General features: G+C 36.9%; 1 protein-coding gene across 2 annotated transcripts in view; it reads left to right on the forward strand.

Annotated features, from left to right (window-relative positions):
* The window catches only part of KCTD19 (potassium channel tetramerization domain containing 19), a 46,043-nt gene that overhangs the window by 7,443 nt on the left and 22,880 nt on the right, over window positions 1–15,720 (forward strand). For both annotated transcript variants that reach the window (XM_051975023.1, XM_051975022.1), the window contains exons 3-5: window positions 9,062–9,212; window positions 9,984–10,175; window positions 12,047–12,178. In XM_051975023.1, the coding sequence (XP_051830983.1) occupies window positions 9,062–9,212; window positions 9,984–10,175; window positions 12,047–12,178 (475 nt within the window). The remainder of the gene's footprint in view (window positions 1–9,061; window positions 9,213–9,983; window positions 10,176–12,046; window positions 12,179–15,720) is intronic.

The raw sequence follows: 15,720 nt of genomic DNA on the forward strand, positions 1-15,720 counted from the left end.
GCAGTCCATCCTCAGGTCTCATCCTCCCAATTTTCCTTTTGGCAGGAATCAGTCTCCCTGATGAGATGAGAATCTAGAGTTTCTATTTTAAAAACAGTGAATTTCCCTCAAATTCAGCAAATAACAATGAAGATAGGATTTTTTTGCTTCTAGTTAAAGAAATTCCATTTCCTCTCCCCCCTCCCCCCCTTCCCCTCGCCATGGTTAAAATCTTCCATCTTTCAGGCTCATTTCGTTCTTTAAAGATCCTAGTTTATCAGGATGTAGTGTAAGTATGTCATATCAAGAGTATATGCAATGTAGAGAAATCTTTCACAAAGATATGTAGAATGAAGGGGGATGGTAGATGCTAGATTGTAAACTCCATGAGAATGAAGACTGACTTTTTTTTCATTTCTAACTACCATAAGAATGGCATCCAATAAAATTTGCTTATTTAATTCTTTTAATCCTGTAAAATCCACATACTTTTCCTCATTCCCTCATTTGTCTGTGAGAGACACACTTAGCTTAAACCCCATTTCCAATCTAGGTTTGATAATCTATTTCTAGATAGCAGTCTTTCCATAGCATTTACTAACTACTGTTTCCAGGCACTATGCTAAGAACTGGTAATAAAAAGGTAAAAACAGTTCCTACCCCTAAGAAGTTTCTGCTCTAATGGAGAAGACAGCATTAAATAAATGAAACAAGATATATACAGAATAGATGGAAGACAATATTTTTTTAGGAAAGAAATTCATAGCTGGAGGGGGAGAGATATCAGAAAACGTCAAGGAAACTAAGAGAGAGAAATGAGGGGCAAGAAGCATGAAAGAGATGACAGTATGAAGATGTAGAGACAGGAAATGAGTTTCCTGTCAGTGGGCCAGGATAGTCAAATCACAGGATATTTGGGAAAGAATAAGTGTAAGAAGACTGAAAAGGTAGGAAAGGCCCAGGTTACAAAGAGCTTTAAATACCAAACATAGTTTATAGTTGATCTTAGAGATAACAGGCAGCCTCCAGAGATCTAGAGATCAGTTCAGCAACATTAAATTTACATTTTAGAAAAATCACTATGGCAACTGAATTGAAAATGAATTTGAATGGAAAAGACTTGAGGCAGAGAGATTAATTAGAAGGCTATTGCAATATTCCAGGAGAAGAGTGATAAGGAACTATATGGTATGGCTGCTGTATAGGTCAAGAGATGGGACATGTATCTAAGATACTTTGTAAAGGAACAAATGACAGGATTTGGATTGGATTGAATGTGAGAAGAGTGAGAATGGAAGTTGAGGATGACACTAGAATGGGTTATGAGCCAGGATGACTGAGAGAATAGTAATGTTTTCTATACCAATAGAGAAATTCAGAAAAGGGAAAGTTTGGGAAGTTTTTTGGGGGGAGGGTAAGATGAGTTCTATTTCAAATATGTTGAATTTAAAATGCTTATGAAACGTCCAGTTTAAGGTGTCAAAAAGGTAATTGGTGATACAAGATTACAAAGGTTTAGAAGCCAATGTCAGGAAAGGAAGTGAAGGCATTAAATGTAGGTGTTTTTCTCAAGGAGTTTAATGCTGAAGAAGAAGAGAGATGTAAAATTACAATATTGGGAGATTTTGTTTGTTTTTTTTTAAGAATGGGGGAGATAGGTATGTTTGTAGAAAGCAAAGGGAAAAAAAACAGTGGATAAGAAGAATTAAAGCTAAGAAAGAGAAAGAGTGAGGATAATCGTGAGGGCAATCTGCTGAGAAAGGGAATGGATGGGAAGAAGGGGGAAATACTTTATAAGTGGGGAGGGACCAAGTCATAATAGATGGAGAGCCAGTTTTGGAATTGGGAAAACAGGTAAGAGTTATGCCTCAGACCACATGCTACATGACCTCAGGAAAGCCACTTCATTTCTTAGTACCCCAAGCAACTCTCCAAGGCCAGAAACCATCCCACAAATATCAGACTGACTTAACAGAAGGCATTCCTAATACTGAGGAAATCTCAGCCACAGTTCAAAAATATCTTAAAAGTTGTGTGTGTGTGTGCATGTCTGTATATTATTACTACTATTGGCCATTTTGCATTCATTTTCTCTGAGTTCATTGGGCTAACAATAACTAATACTATGGTCTTGGCATATCACGTGTAAGCTAAAATTTAGTTACTTAGGTACTCTACATTGTAATCCCAACATTTCCTAAACTTGAATATATTCATGGAAAAATCCCTTAGCTATTTCTTTTCTGTCTGCAATTGAATCTCTCAGCATCACTACTATCAAAAATATTTGGGACAATCAGTGTGACATGATGAAAATCGTTGTGGATTTGGAGTCAGAGGACCCGGCTTGGAATCCTGGTTTTGCTACTTTGTGCCTATGTGGTCTTGGGCAATTCATTTCTCTCTGGGCCTAAACAATGACCACTAAAACTAACTGCAAAACAGTTTTGGCCTCCAACAAAGAGTCACAGCAGAGGAACTCTTGTGCCATCCTGTGAAATCCACAGGGAAAGTGTGTTTATAGCCCATATAAAGCTTATATTTCCTTTCTTGCTGCCTCCTAAGGAATGCCAAGCTTGGAGTCTGTCACTGCTGCACTTGTGAGCAAGCAATACACTATCAGCCAGCTGCCCAAATACGCCTGCTTTCCATGTGCTCATTGGAGCCTGTTCTTGTGTTTATCATAAAGGATGCCAGCATGGGAAAAGATGAGCAGCAGTCTCTCATCCTTCATGGTGTTGGAACCAAGCTTTTCTTAGAAATGAAGCAGCATAACATGGTGCCAAGAGCAAAGGATTTGCAATCTAAAGATTTGGCTCTGCCGCTCCAATTTCTCTGTAAAATGAAGGGGGGAGAGTAAATAACCTCCAAGATTTTTGCAACTCCCATTGTGACCTACGTTTGAGTACTCTCTCTGCTATTGACTACTATGATTTACTACTCATCGTGATTTTGGATCAGTTATTTTCCCACTTAGGTTTTAATTCTTTCAACTCTAATATAAGAAACTGATTTCAAAGATCCCTTCCCTTTCTGTGCCACAATTTCTTCACCTGTAAAATGAGATCATTTCAAGCCCTCTTCTAGCTCTTAAATACAATGAGATTTCATGAATAAAGCCAAAATAAATCTTTTCCCTTTTGACATAACTTGTTTGTGAATTTTCATAAATTCATAACTGCTCAAGATAATGATTCTGGCCTGCTGGAATCATAAAGGATAATTCCACTCAGAACTAAGTAGTAAGTCCTCAGACTAACATTTAGCCACACCAACCCAAATTTGCAATTTTTTGAGGAATTCTCCCTCTAGCAGTTTTAAAGAACCAATCTGCAACATGCAGGCAAAGCCAGTTTGTTAGTCCTGAGTATGGCTAAGAATTCACTGTTTTGATTGGTACATTCCAATAGACAAGGACTGAAATGTATCTTATTTTGTTTTATTTTAAATATAGTATGGTAACCAAACATCTTTTTCTTAGAGGACAAAGTCCAAAACAAACATTACAGCATAATGTGGGGTGGGGGGGGGGGGGAGAGCATTGGACTAGGAGTTAGAAAATTTAGGCTCAAATCCCTGCTCTTCCAGCTGGGTGACTTAGAAAAAGTCATTTCACACCTATGGATCTCAGTTTCTTCATCAGTGTATAGTACCTCCTCTGCAGCACCTCTCCACGTCATACTTGAGCTTGAACATTGGCTCCCTCAGAGAGTGACTATTCTTACAAGTTCAGAGAGGTTACTTATTAGTTTTCCCATCAGGGAGATTTCCTTTAACAGCTAGCCAGATACAATTAGTTCAAAAGCATGACAAAAACATGAGAAATTAGTTAACAAATGTTCCCAGATTTATACATAAACTTAGGGCACACTCATGTGAGAAGAGTGAAGTACAATAGCACATATGTAGAGAGTATACAAAGCTAAGACAGCTCCCAACTAAACTTTTTTTCCTCCATTGGATGCAACATTTCTGTTGGACTCCCTGGTTATGTTTTTGTTTTTCACCTCAACTCTGTCTGGGCCAATGCTTTCTTGAAATCATGGTTCTTTTCTCTGTTGCCAGACAGCTACTCCTGACTTGAATGTTGTTCCTCTCTGTCTATGCCTTCATAGAGTATGTGCGTCTGCTCCTAGGTGAAGACAATTATACCTTGAATTTGATTTGTCTGATCTTTTACCCACTTTCCCAAATATCAATAGATGTAATATATTTACCTATTAATGTGGCTTCACAGTTCAGATGCCATGGGTGATGGAAGAAGGAGATAGGAAAACATGGAGTGATTCCTCTCAGAAGCTAGCTTTTTCCTTAACTTTAGGCTTCTGCCTGAATAACTCCGGAGTCTACAAGCTAGCTTTTTAAGGGCCATCCATGATGGCAAATCTTTTCCCAGATAACAGCCAGGCTTCTCTTCCAATTCAATCAGAGCTTTTTCACCCTTTGCAAAATGATAACATTGTGTTAACACATTTTTTTATTTTGTTAACATGCTACTGTCTAGTTATATTCATGACATCCCATTAAAAATAAGAATTCCTTAAAAGCAGAGAATATGTTTTTGCTTTTCTTTGAATCCCCAACACTTGCCACAGTGTTTGGCACCTACTAATCATTTAATAAATCTTGACTGATTGACATCTAGGCTAAGGGAAATAAATTTTAGGGACACAGTTTTCCCTTTCATGTAAAATTCAGGTTGAGCTAGATCACTTAAAAGTTTTTTCCAAATTCTAAATCTCAGACCCCATGAACCTTAAGTATTTGGTGTAAAGCAGAATGGTGTAGTAGAAAGAACATTGAATTTGGAGTCCAAAGACCTGAGATTAAAAATAGTTTCTGTCACTTATCAGGGGAACAAGAGAACAAAGATTGATTAAGCACCTATTATGTGCCAGACACTTTACGAATATTCTCATTCAATCTTTACAAAACACCTAGAAGGTAGGGGCTATTATTATCTCTATTTTCCTGTTAAGGAAGCTAGTATCCAAGGCTGGATTTGAACTCAAGTTGCCCTGACTCAAGCCCAAGGTTCTATCATATCCTTTACTAGTGTTACCAGCTATGGGGCATTGAAAAAGTCACTTAATTTCTCTAGCTCTCAGTTTCTTCATCTATAATATGAATATATCGGACTGGATGATCTGTAAAATTTCCTTCATCCCTTCATGCTTTGATTCTGCTTCTGCTTTTCAATTCAACAAATTGTCATTGCGATCTGGAAATACAGAAACAAACAGGTCTGCCCTGGAAGAGCTAAGGTGCCACAAAGAATACAAGGTAGAGAGGGGCAGGTGGATCCCAGGATAGCTAGGGAGGGCTTCATTGTGGAAGCAGCCCTTGAGTCTTCACCTTGGGCCTCCTAGTACTCAGTCTCCTTGAGTCTCATAATCTTCACAAAGATTGTGACATCTTAAATCCCATCATGATGTGCATTGGTATTTTAATAATTTGTCCCTATGTGACTCTGAGACCTCAGCTTCGTTCTTTCCAGTTCCACCTCCATGATTCTAAAGCCCTAGGATCATGAAATCTGAAAACCCTCCATTTGAATCTTCTATGTCCTTTCTAAGATTATTCTTTGTCTTATTGTGACCTACGTTCCCTCCACAACTCCCTGTTCTCCCTCATTACTGAAGCTTCACTTTTTTCTTTCACAGTCTTAATTATGATTGATCAATTCAACTATACATTGTTCTGTACCTTTGAATCTCTTGTTCCTTGTCATCACTATTCACAGATTGCCAGTCCGTAATCCTGGGTTACTCATCTTCTCCAATCCTACCCAGATACTACTGATTTGCTAATGGAAAAAGGCATGCTACAGTGCCAGCTAGTTCTAAGACCAAGTTATGTTATCAAATGTCTACTGATCCCTCATTATCACATCAGAATCCTTTTATTCTTAACTAGCTCCTTATCACAATCTCTACAATAGCTGTTGCAAACCTTCTCATTTTCCCCTAAAAACCTGCTCCTTCTCAACAAAGGATTTTTTCTTATTCTTATCTGAGAAAACAGAAACCATCAGTTGGGAACTCTTCCTTTGCAGTTTGTACCTCAAAAATTTCAAATCTTTAATTCTCCTTTCTTTTCTCTCAGGTTCCAGTCTCCTTAGAAAGAGAATGCCCCTCTCTACACCAAAGCAAAGATTATTCTTCTCTACCCCTTTCTCTCCTTCTTAATTTCTCGGAATACAAAAAACAAAAAAACCAAAAAACCGGCCCTCGAGTATCTCACAGAGCTCCTCTAATGGGAGAACCCATGGGCAACTATGTATAAACAAGCCTTATACAGGATACATTGCAGATAATCAACAAAAGACAAGGACTAACATTAAGGGAAATAAAGAAAACCTTTCCCATAGAAAGGGAGATTTTATCTGGGATTTGGAGGAAGCTGGTGATAGCGAATTTTAGGCACAGTCAGTAAAAAGACAGGCAGTTGGGAGATTGGACATCTTGTGCTGCTTGTGTGAGGAACAGCAGGGGACCAGTGTCATCAGAGCACAGAGGATAGGGTTGAGGAAGGCTGAGAAGATGGAGAAGGTCAATGGGACCACAGTGTGAAAGGCTTTGAATCCAAAGGAATTTATATTTGATCCTGGAGGGGATAGGGAGCCACTGGAATCTTTGAATAGGTGGAGATCATGGTCAGACTTAAGCCCTAGAAAGATAAACTTGACAGCCCAGAGGGGGTGCAGATTGAAAAAGGGAGAGACTTGAGGCAGGCAGACCTAACACCAGGCTCCTGCAATAAGACAGGTAGGAGGTGATGGGGGCCTGCCCTGGAGGAGGGGTGGTATCAGAGAAGAGAAAGGGAATATTCAAAAGATGTGGTAAAGGTGAGATCTCTGGGCCTTGATAACAGATGAGATATGAAGTATGATAGAGAGTGAGAGGTGGAAGGTGACACTTCAGCAGTAACAGGGAAGTTCAGAAATGGGGGAGGGTTTGATTTTGTGTTTTTTCTACCTTTTAGTCAACTGTGTAACTATAAGGATGTGATCTACTATTCTTTACATGATTTGTGATAAATTTGTTTTATGTTCAGATTTTGGGGGAAAGATTATTATTTACTAGAAAGCATTCGATGTTCTCAGGGAGTAAATTTCTTTGGTGGGGAAAACAAAACCTTTCAAGAGTTACCCATGATTTCATAATTGGTAGGTCAAATGGTCTATTCTTAACCATAGCATCACTGTCATAGATTTAGAAATAGAAGGGGTCTGAGAAGTTATCTAATTCATCTCCTTCATTTTATCTTTGAGAAAATTGATACCCAGAGAATTGATTCCCACAAGACTCATAATCTTGTTGAGCCTTAATTTCCATATTTGTAAAATGGGGACAACAATATCAATTCTGACTATTTTAGAACTGTCATAAAGACCAAATGACATATGAAAAATGTTCTAAACCATTATTGATTAGACAAATGCAAATTAAAAACAACTCTTGAGGTACAACCTCATACCTCTTAGATGACAGAAAAAGAAAATGATAAATGTTAAAGGATAAATGTGGGAAAACTTTAGACACTGGTATATTGTTGATAAAGAGTTGTGGACTGATTCAGCCATTCTGGAGACCATTTGGAATTATTTTTCAAACTATGTAGCCTAAAAGACTATAAAATTCTGCATACCCTTTGATCCAGCAATACCAATACTGGGTCTGTGTCCCAAAAAGGGAAAGGGAAAGGACCTATATGTACAAAAATATTTATAGCAGCTCTTTTTGTGGTAGCAAAAAATTGGAAATTGAGGAGATGCCTATCAATTGGTGAATGATTGAACAAATTGTTACATATGAATGTAATGGAATAATATTATTGTTCTGTAAGAAATAATGAGCAGGCTGATTTCAGAAAAATCTGCAAAGATTTATGTGAACTGATACTGAGTGAAGTTAGCAGAACCAGAAGAGCTGTACATAGTAATAGCAACATTGTCAACATTGTATGATGCCATTTACATCCACAGCACTATGGAAACTGAATGCAGATTAAAGCATATTATTTTCTCTTCTTGCTTGTGGTTTTTCCCTTTGGTTCTGAATTTTCTCTTATAATGTGATTAATATGGAAATATTTTCAACATGATTGTACATGTAATACTTGTGTCAAATTACTTGTTCTCTTGGGGAGAGGGGAATGAAGGGAGAGAGGGACAAAAATCTGGAATTCAAAATCTTACAAAAAGAATGTTGAAAATAATTTTTACATATAATTAGAAAAAATAAAAACTATAAAGTAAAAAAATAAAATAACTGTAGATAATACGAAAAAAAGGTTTTCTATACCAATGAAATCACAGATAGCTAAAAAGTAAATCACTAACATTCAAATAAAAATGATCAAATAACATTACTGTATTTGAAAGAACTTTAAAAAAACAGTATTTCACTTAATAGATACAAGTTCAGTTAGAAATGTTAGTTTAGATATAATGTGGACTATATCTCAGGACTCTCATGTACTCTTTGAGGGAAAATGAGAAGATGCCAAATCTTTTTATTTTTTATTTTTTTATTCTGAACTTAAGAAATAAAACACACATTTCCATGACAAAGTAGAACAGAAAAAAGAGAATTGCACATAAAATTGCAAGTTAATTATATTTAACTTGCTTTTCCTTTGAAATACATAATGTTGTATTTCCTTTCTTTTTTCTCTTTCCCTCCTTCCCACTCTAGAAATGACTACCATTAGACACATATATGTATATATACACATACACACTTATGTAAATAACCAGTCAAATTTTTTTAGTGAGGCTATAAATCAGCCTCCAATTAGTAAGAATACTTTGTAAATGTATTACTATTATTCATCAATAATATATTACTTAGTAGGAAATGGCATAAAATTTTTTAAAAATCAAAAATAAAGAGATGAAAAGGTATTTTAGAATGCTCTCATCATGGTATGTTATATTCCTGGAAATTATTACTTTTTGATGATATAATTATCAAAACACTTTCCCCAATAAGTTGGATTTTATTTATTTTATTTTTTTACATTAGGGGAACTCCGATGCTTAAATATTACCAAATCAATAATCTTTTCTTTCCAACAGACTCTAGATAATTTGAAGGAAGGGAAACACCATTTACGTGTAAGGCCTGCAGATATCCCTGTTGCTGAGAGAGCATCTCTCAACTACTGGAGGACTTGGAAGTGCATCAGCAAACCTTCAGAGTTTCCAATGAAAAGCCCAGCTTTCACTGGTATAACCCCCTTGGAAGCAACTGACTGTTTTGTTGTTCAGTCATATTCTCCCCAGCTGTTATCTTGATCAGAGTTTCTATGCAATCTTCAACTGTCCCCATTCCTATGTTAATCCTATAGGTTTTCTTTACTTCACATTTCTCTGATGTCTAGGTTATCATCTTCTAGGATCTTAACAATTCTACCTCCATAACATTTCTTGTGTCTGTCCCCCTTTTTTCTATTCATTTCTTCTTACTGCTCTAAGCCTCAGTTTCCTCATCTGTAAAATGATTCATCCCTACAATAATACTTGTAATATCCTGCTTCTTGTAGTTGCTTAAAGCAAAAGGTTTCACAAACCTTAAAAGTATATAAAACTATAGAAATCTGAATAGTTATTATCAGTTAGGAATATTACAACTACATTAATGGCTAAGAATCTTTATGTCATAAGTTATTTTGACAGCTTAAAAAAATGCTAAGCCCAAAACTTACCTGAAAACTCACAACAGTAACTGGGGTCCAAAGACATAATAAAGGATGTCCTATCATCTTTCATTGATTGCTAAGTAAAGACAATTCTATTGCTGAGCTTTGCCATATTACCTGGCTATTAATGAGCTACTTATGTTTTATCTGCAGAGAGAAAAAAGTTCCCTTGCAGGGACTGGTTCCCTTGAGTTCCCAAGCTTTGCAAGGACTTCTGGTATAGGAGTAAAAGCAATGCTAGAAACTTATAGTCTTTTCTTAACTTCTGTTCCAATTCTTCTTTGTGTTTTCTACTCCAGGGCTACATGATAAAGCTCCCCTGGGACTCATGGACACCCCACTCCTGGACACTGAAGAGGAAGTACATTACTGCTTCCTGCCACTGGACTTGATTGCAAAGTACCCTACACTGGTGACAGAAGACAATTTGCTGTGGCTGGCTGAAAATGTGGCTCTGATAGAGTGCGAATGTAGCGAGTTCCGTTTCATAGGTGATTGGAAAGATTTTCAGGCAGTGCCAAAAAGGGCTGGGCTGGGCTGTACTCCTCCAGATTTACAAACATATTTGCATATTTTTTCACATCTGTCACTTGTATTTTGTTTTTTAAATTCTTTGTTTCTTTCCCTCCTTATTAGACTCCTAACCTTAGAAACCTCACAAAATGAAAGAGAGGGCACATAGTAGCTAATGGCCCCTGAGAGCAGAATAGGAAACAATAAGTCTAACTTTCAGAAAGGAAAATTCAGGTAGGATAAAAGAATAACTTCCTAAAAATGAAATAGAGTTCTCCAGGATTTGAGATATTAAAGAGGGTGACCAAGTATCTGGGATTATGCAGAAGGTATTCCTATTCAAATTCACTTAGACAAGACGACTTCTGAAGTCCCTTCGAATTTCTGAGATTTCTATGATTCTGATCCTACTTAATGTTCATTTTGAAAATATGGTAGCCAAAGTTATACAATATCCTTATTCAGTGGAAGTGAGCATGTAAGTCATGGCAGAACCCAGTGATTTGGAAATGATTCAGTACTGGCCTCCCTGTGTGTCGTCCTAAAGACTCTCTTTGCATCTTTATTTTGTGATTGCCTTTATTGCTTTATTTCATGAACAAAAGTTGCAGCTCTGAGTTTTGTTGTCAAGTGTTTCTGGAGAGGCAGAACAGCTTAACAAGAAACAATTTACTCTGAATGTCAAGAACTATCACTTTTGTAGTGGTCTTACTGTCTTCTTGGAAGCAGAACTTGAAAGTTTTTTGCTGCTCAATTTTTCTCACTGTGAGATGAGTCTCAAATGATTATATGCAAGCTGTTCTCAACCTTTGCTAATGATTAAGTGAGAAAAAGAGGCTTTAAATTAAAATGAGTTAAATAGAATAATAGAACATAAAGGCTAGGGGTCATCTTTAGAATCATAGAACATAAGGGTGGGAGGAACCTTATCAAATAGGAATTGATTTAAAGAGCTCACTGAATGATCAGTGACTCCTCTGATCATTCAGGTCCTATCCCACCTCCTCAGAACAGAGAATGTTAGAGCTGCAAGATGCCTTAGCAATTATCTCGTCCAACTCTTAACATTTTCCACAGAAGAGAAGAGAAGGATTGCCTATGAGATTAGCTGGCAGAAGATGAATTCACCTTCCCATGGGTTTTAAAAAAGAATGTCCCTTCCTATCTGATAGGAATCTCATCTTTCCCCATCCTATTCAGCATTCTTAGAGAATATAAACAAGTGAAATAAATACTCATCTAGCTTCTTGATTATATATAGTTAGATGAAATAATAGTTGAACTGCGGTTGTAGTATAAAGTATGATTAGAATTCCAGATATTATTCAATATAGCAATTACAGAGCCATCAGTTATATGTTTCGAACCTCCTGATTAATTCATATGGGATTTTAGAGTTGACTTCATTTCTGCCAAACATATTCCAGTTCAGGCAGGGGCAACCTGCAAGTACAACATGCCAACCAAGGCTTCTCATCCAGCCAACTCTTCTCTAACTGGCAAGAGAACTGCCTCTTTCTGGAATGACCCAACCTTTTGCCAAGGGATTAAAATGGTAAGTGCCAGGGCAGGATATGTTATGCCCTGTTAGGCATAGGCTTGGGAGCCCCAAACCTGACCAAACTAGGCCCAGCCCATCATACTTTTGCACAGGAAAAGAAAGTAATTTTGAACATTTATCTCATTTAAAACTTCAAAATTAAAATATGATCAAAAGTAATCATAAATTGGTTCATCTAGGAGAATCATCAACATTAGAAAATTGGGGAAAAGTATAGAAGATGAAAAGAACAAACACAAGATTAAAAACAAATTCATTAACTCACTATATTTTCTTTTGCTTTTCAAGTGAACTTTCTCCGCTCACAGAAGATTTTGTTACCTGATAATTTTGCCAACATTGATATTTTGGAAGCAGAAGTGGACATTTTGGAAATTCCAGAGCTCACGGAGGCAGTGAGGGTACACAGGATGAACATGGGTATGTCCTCCAGGGGAAATTCCAACACTTCCCCACTCTCATTCTAGGATGACAAAGGCTTGGGCATTTTTTTAAACCTTCAAGTGCTATATAGCTGGGAGTTGCGAATGTTACATGAGAGACACCATGTGTTTGGAAAGAGTGCTAGCCTTAAAAATCAGAAGATAAACCTTCAGCTCTACAAGCTGTAGATCTAGAGACAAGTTCAATGACTTCCTTGAGCCTCAGGTTTTTTATCTGTAAAATAGGGGATAAAGTTATTTTCATTTCTTAATTTGCATATTGTGAGAAAAGGTTTCATAAACCTCAAAGCATTAAAAATGAATTGTTATTAATTAGAAGAGAAAAAAAGAACTAAAAAGTTTGCCTTTCTCCCACATGCCAGATAGCCATCTGGCACTTTGGTTTAAGCAAGAGTGAAAAGAAGAAACTAGGTAATGGGAAACTGGATTCTAACATGACTTGGACTCAAATGAAGAAGTCAAATTTAAACAATCAAAAACTTCTTTGGAACCCTCCTTCTTTTCTCTTCTTTCCACCGTACTCAGCATAATGTGCTATCCATGTTACTGGCCATGTATTGGGATACCAGAAATGCCCACAGTGCTATACAGAGCATGTTAAGCACCATCCTAGGATTCTTCCATGGGAGAGTTTGTAGTGGATGGATATTAACATGAGCATAGAGTGTGTTTAATAAAATTATTTGTTAAATGCATGGATGAATGAATGAGGAATGGATATAAGACAAAAGATCCAGAGACTGAAGGAAAATCTAGCAGAAACAGAGCTAAATGTCTTTAGGGATCAAGTGACAAATGATGAAAAGCTGTCTAGAAAAAGTGTGTTGTGAAAGGAAACTTGTCCCCTTCTTTCTTTGTGACTCGGAGAGAAGCAGGTTTGATGAGTTCACTTGTGCCTCTCCCCCTAGGTCTAGCAACATGACTGGGGGCAGATCCTCCCACATCTGCTGTCTATCCTCCTGTGCTCTGGCTCTGGCCTTTTTCTCATTTGCTTGCCTGACCTGGTCCCAACTCTTATGTAGTTCCAGCCCCACTATCACCTTCTCATTCCCTTCCCATTCCAGTTTGCTGCTGCTCTAAGCTCTCTGCCTTCAGTATGCCAGCTCCCAGGTGCCATGGGTTATTGGAACTACTTATTGTCTTTATTCTTAAGGAGTTTGTGATATAAAAAGCCATCTAATTTGGAAATGATGTAAACATTCCATCTTTATAAGGTTTTGCATACAATACCCTTTTAAAAATAGTATTTCATTTTTTCCAGTTTTATGTAAAAGCAGTTTTAAATATTTTTAAGTAAAATTTTGAATTCTAGATTTTCTCCCTCCATCTCTCTTCCTCCCCCTTCTTTAAGATGGTAAGCAGTTTGATATAAGTTATATATATATATAATGAATACACATACATTAATGGAAAAAAAGGTTGCCAGGATGTCAGATCATGGGTTTGAGGCTGGAACTTTAGACACTGTCTCATTCTTCCCTTTCATTTTACAAATAAGGAAACCAAGGCCCAGAAGGGAAGTGATTACCCAAAGTTCCACAGGCAGTAGGGAGCAAAACTGAGATTCTAACTCTGGTCCCCCAGTCTAGTGCTCTTTCCACCACACCACTATCCATTCTAAGCTGAGCAAACGTATTTCTATTTGTTTTGTCTCCGTCTTGAAGATGTTTGGTGAAGATGATTTGCCTTCTCCTCCAGATACCTGTAGCAGCATTTCCCAGCCTATAAATGCACAAAACAAATCTCACTTGGCTCACTTTATTCCGGATGATAAGCACTCTTCCACTGCCCCTCTTCCACCAATTGATATCTTACTCCTTCTGGTCTATTGCCCTGTTCAAAGGCCACCTCCTTCATCAAGCCATCTCTTATCTCTGGCTGTCACCAAAGATGTCCAAATCTCAGTTGGGGTAACTTTGGGTGTGTACCGATCGTTAGATAGGTAGTTATTTAACCACCAGAGGGCATTACAACTCAATGAGATTCACCCTTTTTAGCAATGAAGACTCTACGTGTGGGCAGTCTCGTCTTTACTCCAGCAGTTATATACTTCACCCAACACCAAAGAGAAATCAGAAAAAATGCTAAACCAAATAATTCTCAAAGACAAAATGACCTCTATACCTATCTCCACCCTTTTGTAAGTGTATGTATGGGCTTCTTCATTAGTATAGAACAAAGGTTCTTAAACTTTTTTGGTCTCAGAACAACTTTACCATTGTTTAAAATTATTGAGAATGCCAAAGAGCTTTTGTTTACATGGTTTATAACTGTTGACATTTTCCTTATTGGAAATTATAACTGATAACTTTAAAAATATTAATTCATTTTAAAGTAATAAAAGCCCATTATCTTAGCATAAATAAGATGGTTTTAGGAAAAAGCTGTATTTTCCAAAACAACAACAACAAAAAAAAAAACTTGATGAGATGATTGGCATTGTTTTACATATTTTATAAATCTCTTTAGTCTCTGGTTTAATAGAAGACAAATTCTCATCTCTCTTTCTGCTTTTAATCTGTTGAAGTATATTATTTTGGTTTAAGTATATGGAGGAAATCTAGCCTTATACAGATACACATTTGAGAAAGAAAGAGAATAGGCAGATAACATTTTTGTAGTATTGTGAAGTTTAAAAAACTTTTGGATCCTTTGAGAAGAGTTTCTGAATCCCTTCAAGAACCCTTGATTGAGGAGTATCGCCTATGTGGATTTATGCAATTAAATTCTTGTCTCAATTGGACACTAACTGGAAAAATCCACCCGTCAGTCTTCAGTGTCTTTCTCTGCTTCTTCCTTACTGTGTACACACAGGCCTATGTCTCTCTCATCATTAAGAAAAACACAACAAAACAAAAACTCTCAAACCTACTGTCCTTGTTAGCTCCTATACTGATTCTCTCCTTCTTGATTAAACTCTTGAGAAAACAATCCCTGGCTTCTACTTTCTGTTCTTATTCAATTCTAGACCCTCTCCAAACTAGCTTTTGACCTTATTCAAATGAAAATACTCTCTCCTAGTTATCATTGCAAACTCTCATGGCCCTTTTTTTTTTCCATTTTATGTCATTTTCTTTCTTTTTTTTTTTAAATTTTTATTTAATAATTACTTTATATTGACAGAATCCATGTCAGGGTAATTTTTTTACAACATTATCCCTTGCACTCATTTCTGTTCCGATTTTTCCCCTCCCTCCCTCCACCCCCTCCCCTAGATGGCAAACAGTCCTATATATGTTGGATATGTTGCAGTATATCCTAGATACAATATATGTTTGCAGAACCGAACAGTTCTCTTGTTGCACAGGGAGAATTGGATTCAAAAGGTAAAAATAACCCGGGAAGAAAAACAAAAATGCAAATAGTTCATATTCGTTTCCCAGTGTTCTTTCTTTGGGTGTAGCTGCTTCTGTCCATCATTTATCAATTGAAACTCAGGTCTCTTTGTCAAAGAAATCCACTTCCATCAAAATATGTCCTCATACAATATCGTTGTCGAAGTGTATAATGATCTCCTGG

This window comes from Antechinus flavipes, chromosome 2 (genome assembly GCF_016432865.1).
Source record: "Antechinus flavipes isolate AdamAnt ecotype Samford, QLD, Australia chromosome 2, AdamAnt_v2, whole genome shotgun sequence".
Taxonomy (NCBI): domain Eukaryota; kingdom Metazoa; phylum Chordata; class Mammalia; order Dasyuromorphia; family Dasyuridae; genus Antechinus; species Antechinus flavipes.